A 27,683-nucleotide genomic window follows, 5' to 3' on the forward strand; every position below is an offset into this window, starting at 1 on the left:
GGAATCCCGGTGTAACGTGGTTAAAAGTAGCCCAATTGGGTGGGAAATCTGCCCAATCTGGCAATACTGCTCACCAGCCAGGGATCCTGCTTATTGGTTCATAGCGCAGCGTGACTAGATTTCTGCGCGAATCAGACGCTGTAAGGTCACACCCACTCAGAGGAGGACTTTCCTCCTCTCTCCCAATGAAACCCATGTTATTCCCCAGCCGCCAGTACTTTTGGGGAAATGAATGGGAGTCAACGGAGGCTGAGGGAGGACCTTCCTCCCTGAAGTAATTGTCAAAAGGCGATAGGGGGTGCTAATGTCCCTTTACCCAGGGAAACGAACATTATATATTCAAAGGCATTAAAGTAGTCATATTTAACAGCATTAATACATTACAGTAGTCTGGGCAATCTAATTTTTTTTATTCTCAACAATGTTAAGGAGGATCTTCCTCCCTCTCCTCAATGAAGAAGCCTCCACAGACAGACAGACAGACAGACAGATTTATAGATATAGATAGCACTATTGTCCTCAATTTTCTGTAATCCAACCGTTATAGTCGCGCAATCTTTATTTTCAAAGTAGGTTAACAATCTAAGAACTTCTTAAGTCAGAAAACAAAGAAGTTCATAAGATAATTGCCAATTCTGAAGAAAAAAAATGGTGAATAGCGTTTAGGAAGATTCTTAGGAACGTCTTATATTTTTTCTTAGGATTTTTTTTAAGTTTTATTTAAGAAAATGTTTTTGAATCCGCCCTCAGGCCTTTAGAGATAAACAACTTGAATAAGTCTAAACGTATGAGTCTTTGTAGCGCGCTAAGAGTGCGTTATCGGGAAACCGCCCTGAGCTGTAGTGACCACGATTTTCCAGATTGGCTTGTATTGGCTTAGACGTAGTGAAAAACATTGCCTTCTGCCGCACTTCCTGAAGATGCTATTTGGTACTGGTCTTCTTGTGCTAATGATAATGCGTCATAAAGCCTACCATTTGCCCATGCCAAATATATTTCCCATTACATGGATTCCCACAGGACATTGTCTGAGGTTGAGGTCCACATTGCAGCCCACACTCCTGTAAAGTATTTGGCCGACACATTGGGGCTTCGGTAAGGCTCGCACAGGGGAAGATGGGTTGAGGCAAATTATGAGGTACCAGAGTTCTCATTGATCAATGTTGCATATGCATGGTTTATCTGTCTATAAACCATGCATATGCAGTTTTCCACCAAACCTGGTATTTATCAATTTGCTCTTGGCTTAATGTGCGTAGATCAGGAGTATGTTGACAGTGACACAGAGGCTCTGACCATGCGTATGCAAATAAGCGGGAGAGCAATGGAATTAAATAATATAGTAGTGGCAAACATAACCAGTTAATGCAATTGATTGATGATTGCCAATTGATGTTACCTGCACATGAAATTGTGTGAAACCTCATCTAGGATGGAATGGTTCAGTAGATGGTATGTTGTAGGGTGGCAAGAACCATGAACCAGGACCAACTAAACTATATTAATATCCCCGTTACCAGTACCGGCTCGTGTGTGAGCAATAGAGGGAAACTGTGTTGACCATTGTCCCTGCTCCCTTTCCTACAGCTACTCCCGGATTCCGCTGGAATTCTGTACAGTCCCGGGGAAGTATTTAGTCTTCTTTGCCGGTTTATGACATCTGGCAATAGGGAAATGGGTCCGAGACCTCCTCTTAAACGAAGCTGACAGGAGGCTAAACGGAAGAGGCTTAGTGGCCTTAAGGCGGGCGATCTCGAGGCGAGACCGTCCTTCTGTCCCTGCTGAAGGAGTTGCGTCTCAGCCTCTTGATAAGGGGTAGCCATCGATGTTGATCCTAGGATGTGATGTGTAGCCCCATGAATCAGTTGCTATAGTTTCCAGGTGAGGGATTGTCTGTTGCTTCTTTGGTGCTTCCCAGGATCTGGTTCTTAGGAAGGCGACCTCAACCTGACACTGTCATCTTCGGTTCTGGGGTCGCAGAACAAGCGGATATCCGGGTGACTACTGAAAGCATTAAGCTCTGGGCAGCAGTAGCATTGAGGGAGGGAGATTTGCTGAACCCTTAGTAATTCGGTTACCAAGGGTAACCGAAGTCTCAATTTGAGGAGATTATCCTGAATAGTATCAAAAGGAGATTGCAGTTATTCTATGGCACTTGCTAAGGATGAGGCAGAGCAATACAAAACGGTGTCATCTGCATAAAAATGACACTTTGCTTTTCTGATATTTTGACACAAGCCATTCACATAAATAGTAAATTAAATGGGACTTACTTTTGCATAAGTAAGGAGTTTGAGAACACACAATCAACCTGAACACTTTGTGTTCGGCCCCTCAAGTAGTTGGCAAACCATTTTACAGCTTTTAAAGTCAATCCAATATCCACCAACCTCAGACAGGACAGAGTGGTCAACCGTTTCAAATTCCCTTGACAGATGGCAAGAATGGCACTGCACAATATTCTTTAGAATCAATAGCACTTATGAAATCATTTAACACTTTCATAGTGGCAGTGACTGTGCTGTGTAAGATTTCTGCTTACACGCGGAAGATTTCTGCTTATAATACGCAGATTACATTTATAACCTTGTATCTCTCACACCAGCAATAATGCAGTGGTCGCTCAAATCATTTGCAAAAGAGTGTAGACTACAAATCAAGGCGTGTAGACCTTTAGGGTGAATGTCTGGAATGTCCTTGGCCCATCCATAACCTCTGCTGTATTTGAAGCACCAGTTGGTGGGGTTGGCCATACGGCCGGTTGAGGGCAGCCAGGGTGTCTGTGCAGGCATAACTTGAGTTGCTTGTACAAGTCTATGTTAAGGAGGTGTGCGCATCAAAAGGGAAATCTAGCATTAGAGGATTTGGTGGGGGCTGCAGGCTGCAGAAGAAGGGAGTATGATATCAGCCAACGCACCAACTTTATGGTGGTTTCCAGGTCCTCTCCCACCTCAGGTTTTTGGCTAATGGCACGTTTCAGTGAAAATTAAGAGTTTTCCCAGCCCTCGACCAGCTAATTTTGGCCTGCACTCCATGATAATTAGGGGTGGGAATCTCTTGGCAACTCACGATTCGATTCCGATTATGAGGTCAACGATTCGATCAAAACACATTTTTCTTATGTACATTTCCATGCGTGATCTTTAAAAACATACATCCTGGCTTTGAGTTCGCGTGCATGCTATGTGTAGGCTGAATCGCAATCGTGTAAAGACAAATCAGATTGGCCAATACACACTGAAGATAAATTAAATAGTTTTAAAATTACTAAAATAATCCCTCTGGCGAACTGAATGTTGCAGCAGGCAAACAAATTAATTCAGATTATTAATTTATCTGCATCGAGACGGAATCGTTCTAGAGAGAATCGCGATGCATCGGAAAATCGATTATTTTTCCCACCCCTAATGATAATATCATGACTTCATGCACACAGTACATTCAATCTGTTTCCTTGAATCGCTGCCCAATAGACCGATATAAAGAGGAACCTCCATGGCAAAATTTCCCAACAACATAGGAGCGACAGACAATCATCATCCGACAATGAATTTAAATCAGTAAACAAAGAGAATTGACTGGCCAATGATACTGTCCAGGCAAATCTCTAGAGACCTTGGTCAACCTCACAATGGTCTGTGTTCGCTAAAGTATTTAGCAAACGCGTACTTTTATCCTCTGATAGACTACTATGCGGGGCAGAGGGACACTATGCAAACTCTGAATCCTTTAGTGTAGAAGGGAGACCGGAGGCCTGTTTCAGGTAGCTGGTTTAACATACTCTGAGTTTAATCCTGCGCTCTGAGTTGGTTGACTCAGAGTTCAGGGTTGAAAAGCAACTCTGGGTTTTCGGTTTCAGAACAGGTGATCAGCGTTGGGTTAATCAACTCTGAGTATGTTCACTCTGGGTTGAGGGCGTGCCTGTTGACTATCAAGAGCCATCATCAATGGATCTCTGATAACATGATCAAACATGGACCAAAAGCGTAGATCCACTTACTTTTCCCCCACGGAATTGGAAATTCTAATGAACGTGTATGCCGAGCAGTTACCCATTTTAACAAAAAAAAGCAATACCGCCGCGGCAGCGAGAGCGCGAGAGAGAGCTTGGCAGGAAATAGTTGAACAAGTCAATGCGTGAGTCAAATAAATTAGTAAAATAAAATAAAATAAGAGGAAAGTTTAATATCTTCCACTTATTCAATATGTAAATTGTGTGTGTGTGTGTGTGTGTGTGTGTGTGTGTGTGTGTGTGTGTGTGTGTGTGTGTGTGTGTGTGTGTGTGTGTGTGTGTGTGTGTGTCAATTTACGCAACCCCGAGTTGCCCCCAAGGACTTGGCAGCAAATGAAGTACAAAAATATAGTTTAAACAGGTAAACTAATGTTTAATTGAAATCAAATCAATTGTGCTGTTTTGCCTGCTCTACCTAATTTAACAGCTATGTTCAACATGTATTATATGTGTATACTATATTTAAGCAGTAAATGTAAGTAGTAGGCCTACATTTCCTAGCCACCCCAACACTGCCAATATTTAATAGGATTTAGATATATTAGAAGGCTACACCTAGGCAAAATAAATTTATAAACATATATGTGTCTTCAAAATAGCGCTTACTGAATATTAGGGTAACATTTTCCTCCATGTTAGCAAATCGAAAAAATGCAGAGGCCCGGCAGACTGGAGGGAGTCCACCACCTGCAGCCCTCACATAGGCTGAGGAGATGGCCCTCAGCCAACAGAGTATGCGTCCTGTGGCTGAGGGCATCCCTGGGGGGAGCTCCTCTGATCCCCCCCACCCCCCAGGATAGAAGTGCCTTTACAGTATAAGAGGTTGGTTATTCAAAATAATTAAATATGTACACGCAACCCAGCGCGTTGCATATTAGATGGGGCAATATTCTGGCTCAAGTAATAATTGCACTGTCTAATCATCTTCTTCCAGTTACTGATGGCGTCATCGCCCTACTTGAACCAGATGCCCTCACCAACCTCCATGCAATTGTAACAATTCAAAAGATCCAAATTTTGGAACATAAGTTATAGGTGGGTGAGGTGCAAACTGGGATAGGCTACTGTTCCCTGCTATAAAAACATACCCAATATAAATGACTTTTTTTTTTGTGCTTTCAGGAAATAAAAAAATCCTCATAATTAGTAGATTGTCTTTATTAGAACACGGGCTGTGGTGGGACAAGTTATTTTGTTGAACAGTTTACTCAAAGGGTTTTACTTCAGTGAACAATGCAGACGATTATGCTGAGCATGTGCATGTAGAGAAGAACAGCATCTGGTTAAAAGCAGTACCAGGGTCTTTTCTGCCTTGCATTCTTAAAATGAGTTTCTTGACTTGCAGCAGTTATAGGTCCGTGGTTAGTCAGCTACTCTGATCATGGGAAAGCCACAACGTTGAAGTGACTGTAGTACAGAGCGGGTGGGATGCACGGGGCGGATCATTCTGCACATGCGTTAATTGCGATAAAAAATAAATAAATAAACTTAAAGCATGCCCCCGGTGCGTTTGACAGTTAACATGGGGGCTGAGAAGGTGCTCTAAATAAATGATATATTGCGCTGAAAAACGATAGCGCTCGTGAAGAAAATTATCAGGAAAAAACCGGGGTCTTAATAATCGTTCCTCACGGAGATTCCTTCTGAGGATCGCAGCCTCTACGTCCACAGGCTCTCGTAGAAAAGGACATGCCATTTCTAACACTTCCTTCTGTCGGAGAGCTGCCTTCAGCCTTATAGACAACAAACTCAGAGTAGGTCTAACCACCTCCCGAGCAGGTTAGGTCCACGGCGTATGTTGCCGCAGCAACTAACTCTCGGTTGCGCTGAACCTGCTACCTGAAACGGAAAACCCAGAGTTTCCACTAACTCAGAGCGAACAAACTCGGGGTTGCCTCAAAACCAGCTACCTGAAACAGGGCTCGGCAGAGAGTGTACCAAGAAATGTCAGCTTGAATTACTCATCAGTGTATAATGCTCCATATGCAACGAGCGTGAGGATTTAGCAGGACCAGTATTTATCAAGGGATATTGCGGCTATGACAATCATAATAATGCTTCATTAATTTCGACATTTTCATGCATACGAACATTAAAAATGTCATTTGTACGATAGGATTTATAATTTCTTCTACGGACTCTTGATAAATGAGGGGCCTGGTCTCCACTACCTCTTGGAGCAGCCACCTTCCCTCAGTCAAATTTGCACAGGACACATGCTTCTGCAGAACACCTTTTGTCATACCTCTATAAGTATAGAGCCTCTTTGAGTGCAAGATTGGTTGCATGGGTCATCTGTCTGGGACAAAAGGGTCTGACTATCAACAACCTACTTGAGGCAAAACATAGGCCGCTGCTGGAGACAGTAATGGCGTCTCTGGAAGCAGTAAGGTTAACATTAGTAGAGTGAACACCGCCATGCGCAGTCTCTGCAGAAATAGAATCGATAAAACTACAAACATGTTTTTGTGTTATTCTTTATCCTGCGTATCCCTGTATGGATTATGCTTATTGGGCGAAGGTTTAGTAGAAACCACCATCAGGATAGAAGTGCTTGTAGATTTAGATGTATGACATGAAGATGTCAAATGCTTTATTTTGCTTCAATATAACTCTATACACGGGTCTATATAGTAATAGAAAATTAAATCCATTCATTAAATTATAGACACATATACTTGACTTAACTTCTTGTCCCATGTAGTTTAATACTAACATTTAGTTTAGTTCGGTAATTTGTCCCAATTGTTTCCAGCAATGTCCAAACCTAGATAAATATGTCTTCAGGGTAGCGTTTGGCTACATTGGGTTAGGACAAATAGGCCCTTTAATCACCGACTTCAGGGAAAAGTCTGCCCATGTCTCCACCTTTGTAAGGCTATACATTGAAAGGGTTTTAAATTATAGTAATAATACGGTTATTAATGATAAATTACATTTCCAATAAATCTACATCTGCTGGTGATTTATAGATGTTCTTTATTTAGGTAGCGGATAGAGGTAACACTTTCCACAATAACTAATGCCACTTAATTACAATATTATCACTATAGATCACACTAATGAGGTATCTAGCTTAATCTGATCATTTTCATGGTTTAAGTTTACTTCCGGTTTACCCTCTCTGATTCCACTCACTTGTGGTCTTCAATTTGTAAGGATAATTCAAATCGATTTCTCGTTTTTGGTTAGGGTTAGTGCCTGACAAAAAAATAAATAAATAAAGGCTGTTTTTCTAGTTTGATCTACTTGATATTCTTGAAGTTCATGGACATTGGAAAAAACATGGACAATGTATTATCATTCATCCACTTAAGGATTTTGCTGGGAATACGGATTATACTTTAGTACCCGGACCAGTAGGGACCTCTTATTTGAATGCTGCACGAAGGAGAAAAGGAACATTGAACATTGCCGAAATTTAAATATTCTTCTGCAGCGAATGTGATTGTGTTGTCGTCGAGCAGACATCCGGTCAACAATACTTTAAAGTTTAACCATTGTTGTTAATGTTTTGTAGTGCATTGATTTGACACGGTTAAAAGGCTTCCCTTTTCCTCCCCTTAAGTGATGGTTTCCAATCACTTAAAAAAAAAAAATGCATACCCTTGAAACGTTATTGACCAATCAAAATTGACTACTCAACAATGATGTAAGGCGATGTTAGCTCATATGACGGTCAAAGTGTTCCTCCCTCCCAAGAGGCCAGTCAGTGAGCGTGGTCCGAGCCGGGGCCCCCCCCAAGGCCAGACAGTGAGCGTGGTCCGAGCCGGGGCCCCCCCCGAGGCCGGTCAGTGAGCGTGGTCCGAGCCGGGGCCCCCCCCGAGGCCGGTCAGTGAGCGTGGTCCGAGCCGGGGCCCCCCCCGAGGCCATTCAGTGAGCGTGGTCCGAGCCGGGGTCCAAGAGGCTGGTCAGTGAGTGTGGTCCGAGCCGGGGCCCCCCCCCGAGGCCGGTCAGTGAGCGTGGTCCGAGCCGGGGCCCCCCCCCGAGGCCGGTCAGTGAGCGTGGTCCGAGCCGGGGCCCCCCCCGAGGCCATTCAGTGAGCGTGGTCCGAGCCGGGGTCCAAGAGGCTGGTCAGTGAGTGTGGTCCGAGCCGGGGCCCCCCCCTGAGGCCGGTCAGTGAGCGTGGTCCGAGCCGGGGCCCCCCCCGAGGCCATTCAGTGAGCGTGGTCCGAGCCGGGGTCCAAGAGGCTGGTCAGTGAGTGTGGTCCGAGCCGGGGCCCCCCCCGAGGCCGGTCAGTGAGCGTGGTCCGAGCCGGGGCCCCCCCCGAGGCCGGTCAGTGAGCGTGGTCCGAGCCGGGGCCCCCCCCTGAGGCCGGTCAGTGAGCGTGGTCCGAGCCGGGGCCCCCCCCGAGGCCGGTCAGTGAGCGTGGTCCGAGCCGGGGCCCCCCCCCGAGGCCGGTCAGTGAGCGTGGTCCAAGCCGGGCGCCGCCGGGTCCAGCCCCAGCAGCGTCCCGAGGTAGGACTGCTCCCGGGGGTCCAGCATGTGGTGGGAGCGCACGGTGTGGAGCACGGCCGTGGGCTGCGGGGTAAGGGCGTACTTCTCCAGGAAGGCCTCGGCGGCCGCCTGGTAGGCAGCGGCCGGGGGCGAGCCCTGGGGGTGCATGGGGAGGACGCCGGGAGGCAGCGGGCCCTGGGGGTGCATGGGGAGGACGCCGGGGGGTGGCTGGGGGGACAGGGGGCTCTGATGTCCGCCGCTGCCCTCCAAGCCCCCTCTCTGCTGCATGGCAGAGTCGGCAGACATGGGGATGGGCGCCAGCGTCATCGGAGGACTGCCATTGACCGTGGCCGCGTGCCGTGGCGGTTCGCCGGACTCGGCCTGGTACCCCTTCTGCGCATCCCTGTACGGGGGGAGAGTGGCGGCGGTGGCGGCGGCCAACTTGTCGGCATCGAGGACCACCGTGTTGATGACGTGCACGTGGTCCACATGGTACTTGAGCTTGTCCTTCCTCTTAAAGGTGGCGCTGCAGTGGGGGCAGTTAAAGGGGCGTGCGTCGGAGTGGGTCACCATGTGCTTGGTCAGCGTCTTCTTGATGCGGAAGCTCTGGTGGCACTCGGAGCACCAGTAAGGCTTCTCACCTTAAGGACAGACGGAAAAGACAGGAGGACATGAACTCAACACTTACTGCACAGACACCTTCTGTTAAAAAACACTTGCCAAGAAACAGAGTGGCTTGTGAAATACAGACTTTGTTATCTGCTAATACACAATCAAATATAAATATGAAGTAAAAAGGTTGGAGGACATGAAATATAAAAATCTTTAACCACCTGTACAACTTAGAAATGCATGTGAATGATGAAGAAACAAAGATCGATCTATAGATATAGATAAAGATCGATAGATAGATCTCTGTAAAGTATGCATGTATATTTCAGATCATCTCTGAATCTTTAATTTTGGTGTGGGTTTACCATAAAGAGGGAGATATATTTATATGGAGATAAAGATAGATAGATATAAATATACATGTATACATATAAACATAACAAGAATAGAAAGCACAAGCACTCTCACCAGAGTGTGTCCTGAAGTGCATTTCAAGGCTGGACTTCCCTTTGAATTCTTTCTTGCAAACCTCACACTCGTGCATCGCAGTTTTATACCTGAAAGAAAGCATAAGAATATCTGACCAACTCACACAGCAAGAAATCTTTTTCTCTGAAATAAATATGAAGAAATGAAGGGTTAACAAACTTCTGCCACACTTTCTCTCCCAGATGCACGGTTTTGTAGTGGACCGTCAGATGGTCGGGCCTTCTGAAACACTTCCCACATTGCTCACACTGGTGCGCTTTCTCCCCTGGGATGGAACAAGTTACACACCGAATTATTGTCAATTTACTCATAAGATATAGTCCTATCAGTGCTCAGTTTTGGTAAACAGAAAACGGGATCAGTGCTCAGAGTGACACATTGGACGGCAACGTTACCAGAGTGAGTTTTCTGGTGTTTGGTCAGGTGGTCGTGGCGAATGAATGTCTTCCCGCATTCCTCACACTCGTAGCGCTTGTCATCGTGGTGCATTCTGAGGTGGAGCCTGAGAAGGGAGATCGTTAGACTTTGGAGCATGGCGTCTGGGGAGCTCCCTCCCTCTCCCACACTACAAACTAACCTGTCTATGAAGACAGATCCCTGGCCGAAAATACACACACTTTAGAGTGCCTGAGAGGGTGAACCGCAAATAAATTCCTGCCCCAGTGTCTGACTGTCAGTCTGTCGGTGTATGTGTACCTGTACGAGCTGCCATGGCGGAAGCTCTGGCCACAGATGCTGCAGAGGTGTGGTCTCTCCCCGCTGTGGATCCTCAGGTGCTCCTTCAGGGTGGTCCTAACAGACCAATTCAAGCGCATTACAACCAGTAGAACCCAGCTAATTACAACCAATGGACCAGTCCATTACAACCAGTAGACCAGTTTATACAACCAGTAGACCACAGCTCAATACAACCAGTAGAACACAGTCCATTGCAACCAGTAGACCAGTCCATTACAAGCACTGTCCATACAACCAGTAGACCAGTCCATTACAACCAGTAGACCAGTCCATTACAACCAGTAGACCAGTCCATTACAACCAGTAGACCAGTCAATTACAACCAGTAGACCACTGTCCATACAACCAGTAGACCAGTCCATTACAACCAGTAGACCAGTCCATTACAACCAGTAGACCAGTCCATTACAACCAGTAGACCAGTCCATTACAACCAGTAGACCACAGTCAACGAGCGGCTTTGTTGTTAAGCAGTGTTTACACTGCCCCTTCGGAGGGACATGGTGCGTTCTACCGCAGGAACCAGGAGGACGACATTTGATCCCCAATAGCATCCCTGCTCTTGGGGGGGTAGGACTTTTTAAAAGATTCAGGAACCTTGGGGGTGTGGCTTGCAGCACTGAACACCTCTGATTGGTTGATTACCAAAGCATTTTATTTAAATCAGTCTAACATCTTCAGCAGCAATTGGTCTGTTTATCGTTCACTTCGACATGCAGTAAGTCACACCGTCCTCTAATGGCGTTAAACCGTTCCCTACCTCGCGTCAAGACTCTACCAGTTTAAGCGCTCCATGCTTTGCTGTATTGCGCCCGAGATGGAGCATCTCAGAGGTCGGGCCAAAGTGAGCCCTCGCCTCCAAGCGGGCTGTGGTGACGTCAGCCTGGTCACTGTTCCGAGCCAAAAATTGTCCATCAAATCGTAGGAATAAAGACTTATAAAGAACAATAATCTGTTTTTTTATGTGTATGAGACGCAACGCTATGAACGGAGAGTACGGCTAGAGATCTCAAAAGCTTGATTCTTTATTATTCGTTCATTTCCTTAATTATATAGGACTGATTAAAAGGGTAATAAAGGTTAAGTGTTTTGGTCTGTAGACAGACTGGGTGGTTAACTTCGTTTCCCTGGTAACACCTGAGGGTTTGACTAATACCTGGAACAATCATTACCCTCCCGTAAGGTTCTTATGCAACGGTACGCTGTTCACTCCTCCAGTAAATACGACGGACCTTAGCTACGACTTGGCAACGGGAGGTATTCTAGTCCGCTCAGCTATGCGCCAGAGAACTAACGTTATGCATTGTACATATTTATAATTAGAAATTCGTCCCAGCCTTTATACCAGAGATACTCTAGGGTTCTATAGCATATAACCGCATTGTCTGATTACAGTTTAATTCAATTTTCACAATTTACCAGCTCTCGTTTTGAAGACCAAATCACTACGCCATTCATTTCAATGGGAATCGCCAAGGTCTATATACTTTCAACATGAAGTGTACATATTTATAATTTGAAATTGGTCCCAGCCTTCATACCAAAGATACTATAGGGTCTAGCATATAACCGCGTTTTCTGATTACAGTTTAATGCATTTTTCACAATTTACCAGCTCTCGTTTTGAGGGCTGAACAGACAATTTGAATGGAACTACCGTACTTGTGTCCGTATATCAGGGGTTAATGCACGCCCTGCAGCCAATCAGAATCGAGTATTCCCCCAGACTATGGTATAAATATAAGCGCACCGTGGTGAAGCGAGTCTGATGATATTCTTTGCAAAATAAGATGCTTTGTGAAATAGGATAGATTTCTTTCAGAGTACTCTTGGTGTAAAAACCTGACATTGGACAATATTACACACTAATAGATAATTACGAACAACCATTCGATACACTATTTAACATTTGATACAAATCAAACTCCATAGTAATTTTATCCTCTCAATACATACATACGGGGCATACGCTGATATTAACTGGCTTTGCAGGTTCTAGGTTGAACGCGTCTTTTCAACCCCTCGACTCTTATCAAAAGGTTTTGCATATTCGCATCTACTGACAGTGGACGAGATTTTGTGGGTCCAATTTCCTTCTCAGTATTTTGTGCTTCTTCATGTCCTTTATGCGTAAGGTGTCTGATGTCAAAGGACATGCGCAGGTGTCAAGGGGCTGATAAACCTTTAGTTATTTTGACTGGAGTTCTTGGCACTAAAAGTTTGGGGTCATTTTGCAGTAGATGCGGCTTTAGTTGGGTGGAGAGAGCTCCTGGAATCTTTGGGGAAAGGAAACCATGACAACTCAATCAGAATTCATTCTAAATGCTCGGGGGGAATGGTTGAAATGGTTTCCCCACAACAAGTTGTTATTATCGTGGTAAAGCACCAAATTTGCGGCTTTGAATGTGCGTGACATTTTAAAGTAGAAGTAGAATAGAAGGTCTAATAACCTCATATCCAAATCAAGCATTATCATAGTATTGCAAATAAACAAGGGATTCGACGGGGAGGTTATGTGTTTAGGGCCAAGGATATGATGAAACTTACCGCTCCCTCACTGATTTCCCGCAAACGGGGCAGGTCCATTTCCGTTTGCCCCCGTGGGTACACTCGATGTGCCTCTTTCTGTTGCCCGTGTCGTTGAACTGTCGGCCGCAGATCCCACAGGGAAATGGACCTGCAGACAAGTGTCAGTTTGTCTTTACGGGACATCTGGGACAGACTGTTCTAGTCCTAGTCAGTGTGTCTTTATGGGCTTCTTGTACAGAGAAGTGTCAGTGCCTTTAGGGGAGATTGAGTATAGGGCAGAGAGCGTTTGTGTGTCTTTACGGGACATTACGTCTAGGACAGATGAGACTTCTTAAGGCCTAAAAGCAAACAATAGTTGTAGAAAAAGTCACCTATTGAATGAATGCATACAGCAGGCTCCTCTCTAGCAGAGTTAGCCCCGGACACAGATCACGGAGTCTGTTAACACCGTTTCACCTCCTCTCTGTACGGCTATTTGAGAGATATTCACATGAAAGGCAGCTCTCGAAAGAATCAACAGCTCTTGAAATATTGATTATTGGCATCAGTCCACTATTTTGAATTCACTTCAATTACGATGAACGATTTCACTTTTTACGGGATTATTATTACGTACAGTTTACAGGGCATTTTCTGTCCTCTAGTCTAGTGGTCAGAATTCCTGTACTTCTGAATGATTTTATCGACAATATTGTTTCAAAAATAATGTCCACTTCTCACCCAAATGAAACTTTTCCTGGTGCTTCAGTCGGGCGAACCTGGACTTAAAGTGTTGGTCACAGAAGGTGCATTTGAAGGGCCGGTCCTGGCTGTGTAGGATCATGTGTTCTTCAAGGTGAGGCCTGCGTGTGAAGGTCTTCAGACACACCTGGTGGTCCGGAAACAAGCAGTCAGTCTACAGTCCAAAACACAATCGCATCCCACTAAAGACCCTGGTGGAAAGAAAGTGAGGTGAGTGGTATTAAAGCAGGGGTACCCCACTGTTTCCAGTGTTATTAAAGCAGGGATACCCCAGTGTTTCCCACTCTGACCCGGGAGCTGCTTTGGCCCAGGATCCACAAATATATTTTATAGTGAAATAATGGGTGGTTCATATATAATACCATAATAAAATACATTGTTTACATTTCTCTGTGTATATTATTTTGTGCATCATCAATACAGATTTTCCCCTTTTCAGGATTCAAACTGGTCAAATATGAAAAGTCAAATGAAACAGACACGGCATTAATGCATATGCATAGATAGAAAATATAGATATTGAAAACCGATATGGATGACAGATCTAAAGTAAAGCTGGGACGGTTGAACAGCTTAACTCCTACCGCACATTTCCAGCCGTCACTCTTCTTGGTGCGCATGGCAAGAAACTCCTGCATCTGGTCGGGGTGAAATCTGGCAACACAAGAGGGACAGAGTGGGTCTAGGCCATGGTTTCTCAACTGGGGCGGTACCGCCCCCTGGGGGGCGTTCGCACAACCTAGGGGGGCGCTGGGAACATGATTTCATTTTTTGGGGGGGGATTTGAAACTTTCATTGTTTTTATTTTTTTGGGGGGGAAAAAATAGGCTACCTGAAAAAAATAGCCTATTTTCATTTATTGGATTCTAACTTCTCGACTGTCTCAGCTACTTTTTACTATCTATGCGCAGTGGAACAGTGATTATACAGCGCGGTTCGGTCCTGCACATGCCCGGACTCCCGTTACATCAGCTATTGTCATGATCTCTATAGTAACGCTGATAAACAAAACCCAAGTTTGCGGGTTACCAGTTCAATAACCAACACAACACAATCAAACATGGCCGATACCAAGAAAAAAATATCACATTTTGTTTCATAGCCCGTTTTCTTCCTTCCTCTTGCTGTTGTTCAGTTCCAGCTGCTCTGAGCATAGTCACCACGAAAAGACTGTTGCATTTCGAATGCAAAATATATAGGCCTAATTAGGCCTCTGCGCGCAATCTGTTTTCGCGGTGTCCGCGTTGCCCAGGCCGCGGTGCCCGTGGTTCCCTGGCCATTCATTCATTCGTTCACGGGGCACCACTTGTTACCCTGATCCCGCCACAAGGGGATCAGGGTAAGGTCTAGGGCTGTCAAAATTGCTCAAAAATGACATTCGGTTGTTCGTTTGGAAAAAAATCACGAATTCGAACTATTCGAATATCTGGTTGCCTATTTACGCAGTTGCCGTCAATATGTCAATAATGCGACAAAACCATGGTTCAAATTAGTGGGATATATATATATCCTATAAACAGCCCAGTAACGTGGAGGCCTAATCATGAAAAGCCACAACTTTGTATCGCTTGTATTTCACCACCACACCTGCAAGCGCGCAAACTATAGTAATCTGAAGAAGACGCCTGCTTCTGAATGTTACAAAGTATGCTAGTGGTAACGTTCCTTGCTTTGCTTACCAAGTTACCATTTATCGAGAAGGCCTATTAAAATCGATAAAGAAAAAAATGCATGTCGCCTACGTCTTCCACCATGCCAGCGAAAGGGCCAGCACTACGCACCGTTCGGATTCATGAAAAAAAAGCTGTCTCGGACTTTGCCGAGAACATTGCGTTATAGCAGCTTTCACCAGCCAGACTACTAGCTCCCTGAGCTCTACTTCGGATGCTTATTGAATGGCATAGCCGAGCTGGAATACCTATATCCAAGTACGGAAACCCCGAGGGGATAAAATACATTCGCTCTTCACAATACTAGTCTGTTACACTTGTACCGCGGGAGTGTTTTTTCACATTCGAATATTATGAGGGACATCGCGAACAGACAGAGGCTCATTCACAAAGCAGATAGAGGCGCTTGTACCGCGGGAGTGTTTTTTCACATTCAAATATTAATTTTCACGTTCGAATTCGCGTTTTTGGATACATTTCGAACGAATATTCGAACTTTGAATATTCGTTGACAGCCCTAGTAAGGTCAGGGGGGCGTTTGCTGAAAAAAGGTTGAGAACTACTGGTCTAGTCCGTCTGGACCAGGTGACTACCAGTCAGACCATTCTGAGTACACCCAATGTATGACAAAAATGTCTAAACATAAGTAATAGAAGAAAATTATCTATAAAATCAGAAATGCTTATCTTTGTTTCTTTCTCATTTTCTACATCTTAAGTAAAGTAAACTGGTCCCGGCAAACTCCATGACTATTGTAACAGATCAACTGGTCCACAGCAGACTGCAGGAGGGGGTCTATTGTAACAGATCAACTGGTCCACAGCAGACTGCAGGAGGGGGTCTATTGTAACAGATGAACTGGTCCACAGCAGACTGCAGGTGTGAGGTGTGAGGTCTCACCTCCTGACGTGCTTGGTGAGCGTCTTGCGGCTGGCGTGCAGCTTGCTGCAGAAAGGACACTTGTGATTCTTCTTCTGGAGCTGCGAGTCTCCCGCGTGCTTCTTCTTGTGCACCGTCAGGTTGGAGTTTGTGGAGTAGCGCTGGAGACAGACGTCGCACTGGAAGGGCTTCTCGCCCGTGTGCACCCTGGTGTGACTCTCGTACTTCCCTTGGAACGACGCATACACATAATGAACAACAATGAATACATTATCACAACATGAACAATACTGATAATTACTATGATAATAACTGGATATAAATAATATTAATAACTAGAAAAGGCATTTCCTGCAGAAAATGCGGTGAGTGCTGTAGTGCAAAGAGAGGTTGAAAATATTTTTTTATAAAGCCACATAGATTCTGACAAAGAAACGTTAAATGGCTTAAATCAAGCGAAGGAATTTGAACAAGTTCAAAAGTCTAAATGGAGTAAACAATGTAAACATGCACACCATTAAGAGTGTGTGTGTGTGTGTGTGTGTGTGTGTGTGTGTGTGTGTGTGTGTGTGTGTGTGTGTGTGTGTGTGTGTGTGTGTGTGTGTGTGTGTGTGTGTGTGTGTGTGTTGAAGAGAATAGCGAGCCGGTGCGTGATTAAAAGTAGCTCAATGGAGTGGGGGGAAAAACGGCTAATCTGGCAAGACTACCTGAACGTCCTCCAAAAGTAGCCCAATCAGGCGAGAAAAACCGCCCAATCTGGCAACACTGCTGAACGTCATCACTCTCCAGCGTCAACGTAAATAAATTAGACCAACTGATCATACTGCCGTGCCGGTGTTGTGTCGAGATCTGTTTCCCCGTCGAGATGTGTGTCCCCTAGTCCCAGATAATGACTGTCAGGATGCGTTCCCCCTGTTCTTAATGGTCAAATTGAATGATATCAGCCTGAAAATCACAGCACTTATCTGTTGTGGGGAAATAAGTCAGCAGTATGAATTTGAAAGATGTGTGAGCCTCCTTTCCTATGGAACAGAGGGGGAACAGTATCTGACAGTAATATTCCAAGCTGTCAGGATGCGTTCCCCCTGTTCTAAATAGTCAAATTGAACGATATCAGCCTGAAAATCACAGCACTTATCTCTTGTGGGGAAATAAGTCAACAGTATGAATTTGAAAGATGTGTGAGCCTCCTTTTCTATGGAACAGAGGGCCTTTTCGGGTAATTTCGGACGGGGGCGGGGACTAGGGGAAACACATCTCGACGGGGAAACAGATCTCGACACAACACCGGTATGAAACTAAAACTGTGATTCTGAATAAAGTTTCAACAGTGGCGGGCCGTGACTTTTACCATGAGGCCTTCAATGGAAACATCCTGAAGTGAACCGCTTTTCAAATGACTTAATAATGACGTCAGGGTTATTGCCATGTTGATGTAACCACCCAATATAACCCTGACAACTGAACGGGCTTTAAGAATTATGTTGTTTTTTTTAAGCCAAAACAACCACAACAAAACGCACGTAGCCTACCCTAGTCATAAGCAGAAAATACCGTAATATTCGTCAGATTCTACAATTTCCGACCGTGAATGCAGCCAAACATCTTTAGTTTTTTGACGCTAATGGGACTATGTTGTTGATTGACATGTTCTTTAACCAATCAGATTTAGTTAAAACGCTGTAAAGTACGTGCTTCTTGCCTAGAACCTGTGCTTGATTTAGAGGTATTTTGCAATAAATTCATACACATTCAATGCTACTAAACAAGAACCAATTCAAAACAATCACGTGTTAGGCTACGTTAACGAACAGGTATTTTTTTTTAAACCAAAATAATATTAATATAGGCTTTATAAATCAACCAAAGTGCGATTTCGTTGTGGAGCTGTTTCCCTTCTTACTTGCTCATTGAGTTGAAATCCACTCGGGTGTCTCCGAACGTCTTCAACAAGACTGTCGTTGCATGCAAGTGGGCCGCCGTACTTTGGTGTCTCAATGCCGACTTTGTAAGACAACTCAGGTTGGAAATCCACCGTGGCTCTGTCACGTTAACCGGGGCCGTACCGGGGGCGAACATTTTACCGGCCTACGTCATCAGTTGTTGACAACTTGACAACTGATTTGATTGGGTTGTCCGTAGCCGGGCAGGTTTCCAAAAACATTCGGCTCATGTTTCCAAAGACGAAATAACATAATACAGATAACGGATCGCTAGATAACACTTGTTTTTACTTTATATTTGTATTGTATTGAATTGTTTAATCGAATTTAGCTAGTAAACTGAGTGTTTAAAGCAGGTTTCAAAAACCATTTGCGCTTATGTTGCCGAACACCAAATAACATAATACAGATAACGGATCGCTAGATAAGACTTGTTTTGACTTTATATTTGTATTGTATTGAATTGTTTAATCGAATTTAGCTAGTAAACTGAGTGTTTAAAGCAGGTTTCAAAAACCATTTGCGCTTATGTTGCCGAACACCAAATAACATAATACAGATAACGGATCGCTAGATAACACTTGTTTTGACTTTATATTTGTATTGTATTGAATTGTTTAATCAAATTTATCTAGTAAACTGAGTGTTTAAAGCAGGTTTCAAAAACCTGTCTTGTCACGCTCAATGAGTGCTAGCCTGGTTCTACCAGACTCTCGTACTTCACTTCATTTCATTTGTACAGAGAGTCTGGACAAATGAAATGAAATGGACAGACACCCGCCTTAAAGTGAGTTAACGTTTGTCAATTGAAGTTTAAAATGATTGGATCTGCCCAGTGCCACTCTGGATCTGCCATAACCAATCGCTAACGTTTGGTTGTGACGCATGTCATGCGCCGGGAATCACGCGCAGGTTGTACACAAACCAAACACCAGCAGGTTTTGTTTGTCGAATTTAATTTATCAGGGAAAAATTGCACATTGTAAATCAACTACCGACCTACAACAACAACTCAAACTGGCGTACGACTTTATCGTCATTGTTCTCAGACACGCCCTCTGTTCGCTGATTGGGGGCCTCTGTGGCGGTGTCATGCCAAATTTGTACCGGCTGCCAAATTTGTACCGGGCGCGTCATCCATACGTAATCCACTCCAAATCTGCCTGGCAACAGATGATCGCTTCGTCCGTTGCCTGGCAACGGACGATCGCGTCGAATGACGTGAACATTCGCGAACCTTCTATCTAGCGATCCGTTATCTGTATTGTGCTATTTCGTCCTTGACCTGCTTTAAACACTCAGTTTACTTGCTAAATTTGATTAAACAATTAAATACAATACAAATATAAAGTAAAAACAAGTGTTATCTGTAATGATATCAACATCAGTTATTAGACACACGCAGGGGCGGAGTGGGACACTAATAGCCACCGGGAGAATCCTCCCCGGTCCGGCCCTCCCTCCCCCCCGCCAACAACGTTCGGTAAAAATTAATGATATAATTATAATTAAGAAAATAAAAATGTGTAAAATAGGCCACAGTTCTGCTCTGTGCGGAAGAGAATTGGCACTCCGAGAATTGGCGCACTTCCTTACAAGACCGGTAACCATAGCAACGCCGGTAAACAAAAGCAAGCAACCACGAACTTGCTCGCCTTCTCTGTCTGACGTGTCTTTAGGGCCATTAGACGTGGGGCCGCTCATATATCCCCCTACATTTCCGAAAATGGACTTGCCCTGCAAGCTGTTTATTGGATAAACGCATTTCCCAATCCCAGGAGTCTTTGCTCCATTCTACGTCAATTCAAGAACAAACAAATCAAAGTAAACTGTAGTTCGTATTATTTATTTATGGCTATGAAAGTTCTGTAACGCCTGAATAATGAAGAATTAAATGAAGTAAAAAAAATAAGATAAAAAAAAAACCATGAATGAGACATAGAGAGTAAGCAAGTGGTATAAGTATTGGTTGGATGTTCCCGAGACATAATTGTTTATTTCGGGGTTTTTCACAGCGTCTCGACGGGGAATAAATTATGCTCAGGGCCGGCTTGCAGACGCTCCTCGGCCGCTCACAACTGTGGGCCGGTGCAACTGACTTCGCAGGCCGCTACACAATTGCGGGCCGGTCCACCTGACCTCGCTGGCCGGCCGGCCGACCGGGAAATCTCCCGATCGTCCCGACGGCCACTCCGCCTCTGGACACACGGAGCATGCGCAGTTGGATTGGCGCGCTGCATGTTGATGTCTGTTCCAAGATACATCGTGTGTTTATTAAGGAACCCAACAAAACATTACATTATCTAGCGATCCGTTAACTGTATTATGTTATTTAGTCTTTGGCAACATGAGCGCGAATGTTTTTTGAAACCTGCCCGGCAACGGACGACGCGATCATCTGCTGCCATGCAGGTTTGGAATGGATTACGTATGGATGACGCGCCCGGTACAAATTTGGCAGCCGGTACAAATTTGGCATGACAGCGGCACCAGAAAACCAAATTACATACAGCAGGTCCAGACCTAGTACTGAAGGGAAATTCAAATTGACCGGAAGTACTTAGGCGGGCGGAGCCAGGCTAAAGGAGTGAAATGAACGAGCATGAAAGTTCGCGAATGTTCAAGAACCTTCCTACGTCATTCGACGCGATCGCCCGTTGCCAGGCAACGGACGATCGCGTCGTCTGTTGCCAGGCAGGTTTGGAATTTGTCAACAACTGATGACGTAGACCGGTACAATTTTCGCCCCCGGTACAATTTTAACGTGACAGCTCCAAACACCACATCGATCCGTTGCAAATAGCAAGCATTCCCAGCAATACCGATTACAATCACAACTTGACGCTGTCAGCCAACTATACCTCTCGTAGTTGCTGGATTGAAAGTGCGCACAAATCCTTTGCCCGGCCGGCTGGGTCAGAGTGGCTGTTGGTCGTCCCTGTTTCACAATTTCTAGCTTTTCAGAGAAATTCCTTCTCGAAAAAGACTTTTTCAACAAGTCGGCCGCTATAACCAGTCCTTCTCCTCTGTCATCCATTAATATTAAAGTGAATCTAATCTAAAAAATATCTAACCTAATGATCTATATTATTTCGCTGCTAACTAGTTGTAATTTATTTTGTTTTCCTCCAGATGGCGCCAAACAACAAGGCCAGCTAGAAGGCCTAGACGTGTAAAAGGATACGCCCAACTCGGCATACTCGAAATCTGATTGGTTAAAGAACATGTCAATCAACAACATAGTCCCCATTAGCGTCAACAGCGAGGGGATTCTCTCAGGATTCTGAAGGCCTCGGCTAGATTATTTTTTACCCGGAGCAGCGCAGGGAAATTATCTGTTTGGATTAGGGCTCTTATATATTATCGCGCTGGAGGCATCGCAACTGAAGGAAAAATAAATAAATACCTATTTAGACTTTTGTGCACAAACTTATTACACACACTTATTACACTCATTTTCTCATTTAGTTTTTGTTTTAAAAGCACTTATTTTGAGAGCCTCTACCCCAATTTCGTTGCACTTTGTGCAATGACAAAAAAGAGATTCTGATTCTGATTCTGATTAAAATAGATGGAATGAATGAAAAAATAAAATATGTATTGTTCTGAAAGTGTCTAGGCCAGCGGAGAAGACTTTGCTGGCCTCTGAGTTTAAATGATATCGAAATTGCGTTTGGATATTATTGAAGATACAAGTGTTTTGATTTGTTCAATGGTTTGAATGATGGTAAACGGTTGAAATTTGACCGAGTTACGATGTCTCCAGTAATTTAAGTGTCAGAATGGGCAGAAGGCTTCAATGGGACCAACTGTAGAATATGACGGTTTGAAACTAAAACTGTGATTCTGAAGAAAGTTTAAATGATATCGAAATTCCGTTTGGATATTATTGAAGATACAAGTGTGTAGATTTGTTAAATGGTTTGAACGAAGATAAACGGTTGAAAATTGATTTGATTGATTAGTTACGTCTTAAATAGTTTGAAGTACCAGAGGACGCTCTGCCGTCCTCCCATTGACTTGACTCCCATGTTAAAAAAAAGATAATATTTTAATATCTTAAAAAGTATAAAATATTTAAAACATCTGAAAAGAAGCGCGCGATTCCAAGCTATTCTGAATATTTAAAAATTTGAATGGAGTCTCTAGGTGAAAAATTGAGGAAGGAGATAGGTCCCAAAGTTTGTAGAGAATAAAGGCTCGATTCCACCGGACGCGTTACGGCAACGTTACGGCTGCGGCACGTCTTGGCCGCGGTCACCGCAGCAGATAGGTTCCACTATAATCAATGAGACCATTTCCACCGGGCGCGGCTGCGGAACGTCTCAGCAACGTCCCAGGAGCGGCTCGCCGTGCCGCAGCGCTATCATTCCGTAGCATTTCTATTTTTGCCGCAAGCCGTTGCTGAACCGCGTCAATTTCAACAGAGCAGATCGAGTGTTTGGGTGCATGATTGAGTTTAGATCGGGTTAGATTAAATAATCTCGGATATAAATAACAATAATCGGGTTAAATAACTTCACATGGTGTGTCTGGTGTGTTTCCAGCATTCGTAGTGTTGATCAGCAGATATATAGTCCGCCAAGACGTTGAGGTTGCTTAGCAACCAGAGACTCTGTCCATGCAAGTGAACGGAGCGTTCCCTCTTCGTCATAACTATCAAACCAAACATCCTTCACATTCACCGAGCGAACATTATGAAATTAAAATGCACATTTCTCGCTAGAAATGTTTCCATAAACGCATTTAATGGCGTAACTATGTTACTATTTCCACCCAGAATAAAGAAAGATGTCGGCGTATGCTTCTGTGCAAGCTCACTACTCTCTGCCAGTGACGTCGGGTCAATTCCCGCTGATTGGCTACCGCGGCTAAGCGTCACGCGTTGGAGCGTTGAAAGTTAAATTTTCTGAACTCCGGGCGTTGGTGCGTTGGGCGCGTTACTGCGTTTACGTGCGTAATTACGTGCAACTGCCGCGCCTAAAGGCGGCTGCATGCTTCAGCGTTGGTGTTACGTTGTTGCGCAAAATTTACTCAAAGCAATTCATGCTCCCTTTTAGGTTGCGCGTGTTGCCAAGCAATTTACCGCCAGAACAGTAGGTGGAGTAATATGTGGAGGAAAGTTTTTCGTTGAAGACGACCTCGAGAATGACGTCTTTGCAGGCCCGGTTCTACGGGGGTGCATAAGCATGCATTGCACCCCCAAAAAAATTGTTTGCACCCTCAATTGAAAAAAATTAAAAAGATTTTTTTTTTTATAAATATGATAAAAAATAATAAAATACTTCCTCACAAAACAAATTGTAATGAAACCTGTGACAATTTCCATTAAATACCGTTGAGATATCAGCATCCAACATCACTCTGACTGTTCACCAAACTGACAAAATCACTCCGCATTTATGTATGGTGTTTTGTTTATATGTTGCTTGGCAACAGTCCGCTCAGTGGGGATCTATTTTTGTTCCCGGAAGCAATTTCATTCGTTTATATGATTAAATAAACAAACAAATCAAAATCTATTGTCAATTATTATTATTAACAGTACATTTTACTAGTATAACTGTTGGATAAAGCAATATCACACTCGAGGTCGCAATGTTGTCGCTCTATATCAGCGCTGCTGTGATTGAACGCCTGCCGGCATCGTGTGCAAAATGCACGCACCCATATAGTATATCTATGGTGCGCACGGTAGTGACGTTGAACTTCTTCGGCAGCAACAGTTATATATCCGTTGGATATCCAATACATGTATTAAATGTATTATGTTCATAAGAACCCATATTTCTTTTTATTGCATTTATTTACAATCGTGTTAACTTTAAGAGTATTATACTGATTACTTTTTGTTCAAAGTTCAAAGTCTGAAAGTGTTCTTTCCTTGTTCAGCTAAAATCTGTTTTATTTATAAGTGGCAATGTACAATTATTTGTTATGTCAAATATCCTGCCACAATTTATAAAAAAAGAATCGTTATTTTTGAATTGCAGTCACCTGTTTGTTTTTTGTGTAGAATTCTGTTCTTTTTTACACCTCAAAAACCTATCTCATATTCAAAGCTATCTAAGATATCAATAAGCTAATGTTGCAGCTGAAATGTTCTCCACATCACAAGACATGATACCATCTTTTAAGCACAGTAATTGTTTGTTGTCCCAACATGTCATTAGAACTACGCAGAAGTGCTTGTCTATGGTAGGAAAAGCCTGTGTGTAAAAAAGCGAAGTCTGAACTGAAGCTGGGTAGCTGGTTTTAGTATAGGCTAGTAGCCTACTGGTGCACCCCCTGTAATCTCAGATGCACCCCAAGGCATTCTGTTCTGGAACCGGGCCTGCGTCTTTGTCTGTGGGAGTCGTTGGTTTGTTTATGTGCCAGATCGTGTTCTCCCCATACACAGTGAATGATGGCAACAGACAGAGGAACAGGGGTGATGAAGTTGTTGATCATTGGGGTTGTATAAATGTGCATATCTCTCTACATTTTAAAACGACATAATGTGTTGGCAGCAAAGTTAACTTCACTTCAGGTTAATGCTTTTGTATATGAGCCTGCCGGGTGATACTCCAGACAGGAAGTAGTAACCAGACCAGCAAACCAATCACAGCCTTGCAGGCTGGGCGGCTCGCGTAAAAGCTTACGTAAAAAATGACGCAAGTCTAGAAAAATCGCCCGACGCACGCAAGACGTGAGAAGTCGCGCAAGGGGGGCGCAAGGGCCTCTTGCGCTTGCGCTTACGCTTACGCTTACGCTTACGTAACCGAGCATAAACCAGCCTTAACGCCCCCAACGCAACCCTTCAACGCGTGTACCGCGCCTAGACCAATGGTTCCCTATGCAAAAATGCCAATTTTCAACGCCCCTAACGCGAGCAACGCGGTTGGTGTGGCCGTACCTTAACGCGTCCGGTGGAATCCCCGGGTAAGAAAGAAAGAAAGAAAGAAAGAAAGAAAGAAAGGAATAGTAATAGTGATCAATCAATAATCCATCACTTCATAGACCCTTTCCACAGCGCTGCCAACATAGGACACTCACTCATAACCCTGGTAATGGGTCTGCTCTGGTTTGGAGCCTCCACTGAAACACCAATATGAAGGGAGACCAGAGGACGGTCTTCTATGAGACCCCCCTGCTGAGCTCACCTGCACGGTCAAAGGTCTTGTCACATTTGGGGCACTTGAGGATCTTCTTGTTGGCCTGGTGGATGAGGATGGGGGCCAGACCCTCAGGGTACACCGGAGCCTGGGGGACATTCTTCACGGTCGGGGCCCCTGGGGGCCCGGAGAGGCCCAGCTTAGCGTCAGCTTCTGAAGAACTCTGCTGCCATTTTGCACGCTTCAGCGAGCCTTCACCTCCGACCACTGCCTCGCTCCCCTCCCTCATCCTCACTCCCTCCTCCTCATTGTCCGTCTGAAACTGCGACGTCTCGCTCAAGTCCAATTTAGGGTTAGGCTTTTTCATGAGTGTGTCTCCTTCCCTTTTTTCTTCTTCCTCCTCCTCCTCCTCCTCCTCGTCTTCCTCATCCTCGTCCTCCTCCTCTTTTGCTGACGAGGTGGTGGGCTTCTCTTTGGGCTTAGCCAGGGGGTACACCGTGAGCAAATCCCTCTTGTACTTGGCGGGGGTCTTCCGGCTGCGAGCTGACCTCCGGGCCCCGGTAGCCGTCTCAGCCGGCCCTGCGATGGGCCCAGGCCGCTCCTGGGCCGGCTCCCCGCGGCGTTGGAGCCCGTGACTCCGGACCATGTGGTTCTGCAGGGACTTCATGCTGCACAGCCTGCGGCCACACATGGAGCATGCAGTGCTGGTTGGTGGATCCTCACGGACCATCCCCTCTGGACGCCCGGTGGTCCCAGTAGTCCCCACCTCCTTGTCCCTCTCCGTCTGGGACCGGCAAACGTCCCCTACCTCCACACACAGCAGCTTTAGCACCTCCATCATGTCCAGGAAGCGAGCCGCCTCCATGAGAGCTGGGACCTCCGCCTCGGCCACCACGCACTCAGAGGTGTAGAGGAAGCCCAGGAGGTGTCTGAACACAGACTCGTCCACGTGGTCCAGGGTGACCCGCCCCGTGGAGGGGTTCTTGGACAGCTCTGCGTGGAAGTAGCTGCTGCCCTGGGCCAGCACCACTTTGTGGGCTTTATAGATGTTACCGCCCACAGCCACAGACACGTCACAGAACCGCTCCCTGTTCCGGTCTTCGTTCAGGAACCTGAGGAGGCTGAGGCTGTGATGGGACATAGACAGGTGTCTTGGTTTTGCCACAGCTGGTTCTGAGACTCTGTGTGGTTCTGTAGCAGCCACAGAGACCGCCTCGGTGGTCTTTGGGCGGTCTGTGATGGTGCCGGCACATTTTGACTGCTGGGGTTGGTTGGACTTCCTCTTCATTTCGTTGTCTGACAATAAACTATCACGGAAAAAGACCCCTATCGACCACCTTAATGACCTTAAGGACCCCTATCCGGCAACTTCAGGACCCCTATCCACCACCTTAAGGACCTTAAGGGGCCCTATCCACCTTAAGTACCACTATCCACCACCTTAAAGACCCCTAATCACCTTAAGGACCCCTAACCACCACCTTAAAGACCCCTAATCACCTTAAGGACCCCGATCCTATCCTATCCTAGGCTGTTTTACCGTCGTCCCCCCCCCCCCCCCCCCACCCCACCCCCTTTAAAGGCGAATGCTGACAAACGACAGATGCGCCCCTTTGTAAAATACCAGACACGTTATTCACTGTTTACCGTGCGGATCCGTGACGCGTCCTCAAGGTTTAGGGTGGTGATAAAGTTTGCATATAGATAGTATTTCCTGGGTGGTTGTTGTTCCTATTCTTCAAGTGCAAGAGAAATGTCGGACGAGCAGCGCTTCATCTGCCGTTCTCCTTGTTGGCTGTTTCTGCTGTTTTAAGCGTCGACTCGTTTCAAACAATACAATCTAGGAATACTATATTTAATGTAACTGTGGAGTCACTTATTTACTTGAGTATAGATGTGGTCAGAGAAATGCAAATCCGTAAATAGCAGAATGGTGATTAAGAAGAGCCAGACGAATGTGCTACCTCCAATATTCAAATCGCTATGGTGGCTGCTGGGTACAATGGAATGTAGTCCTGATGGCCTGGGTAATGTAGTCCCAATGGTTAATGTAGTCTTCATGGGTAATGTAGTCCCAAACAATAAATAACTCTAATGAAAGATAAGAAAACTGTAAAGGAAACAGTGACAAATCAAAAAGGGACGTTCATTTAGATTTAGATATTAAATATGGATTTAGATTAAGGATCTAGATTTAGATTAAGGATTAATATTTATATATAGCGATTTCGATTCATACGATTTAGCTACAAATTAAGCATTCAATTACATTTTAGATTTAGATATAAGATTTCGATTTCGATTTAAGGAACAAGTGAAGCAAATTTTTCTTTCTTTCTTTCTTTCTTTCTTTCTTATTCTCTACAAACTTTGGGTCCTATCTCCTTCCTCAAATTTTCACCTGGGGACTACTGAATATCCAACAGCTTGGAATCGCGCGCTTCTTTTCAGATTTTTTAAATATTTTATGCTTTTTAAGATATTCTACTATTAAAACTAATATCATTTTTTTCACATAGGAGTCAATAGCTGTGTTTG

The 27,683-nt window shown here is 44.7% G+C and overlaps 1 protein-coding gene across 1 annotated transcript; it reads right to left on the reverse strand.

The window, feature by feature from the left end:
- Window positions 1-924: 924 nt before the first annotated feature.
- zbtb41 (zinc finger and BTB domain containing 41) lies at window positions 925-26,686 on the reverse strand. The gene is made up of 10 exons (XM_056596365.1): window positions 25,194-26,686; window positions 16,130-16,337; window positions 14,144-14,213; window positions 13,539-13,686; window positions 12,837-12,966; window positions 10,248-10,343; window positions 9,947-10,053; window positions 9,711-9,816; window positions 9,531-9,619; window positions 925-9,091 (listed from the first exon to the last, which is right to left on the reverse strand). Exons 1-10 carry the CDS (start codon window positions 26,431-26,433, stop codon window positions 8,415-8,417), a joined length of 2,871 nt encoding a protein of 956 aa, XP_056452340.1. The 5' UTR covers window positions 26,434-26,686; the 3' UTR covers window positions 925-8,414.
- Between the last annotated feature and the right edge of the window lie 997 nt (window positions 26,687-27,683).

This window comes from Gadus chalcogrammus, chromosome 8 (genome assembly GCF_026213295.1).
Source record: "Gadus chalcogrammus isolate NIFS_2021 chromosome 8, NIFS_Gcha_1.0, whole genome shotgun sequence".
Classification (NCBI taxonomy): Eukaryota; Metazoa; Chordata; class Actinopteri; order Gadiformes; family Gadidae; genus Gadus; species Gadus chalcogrammus.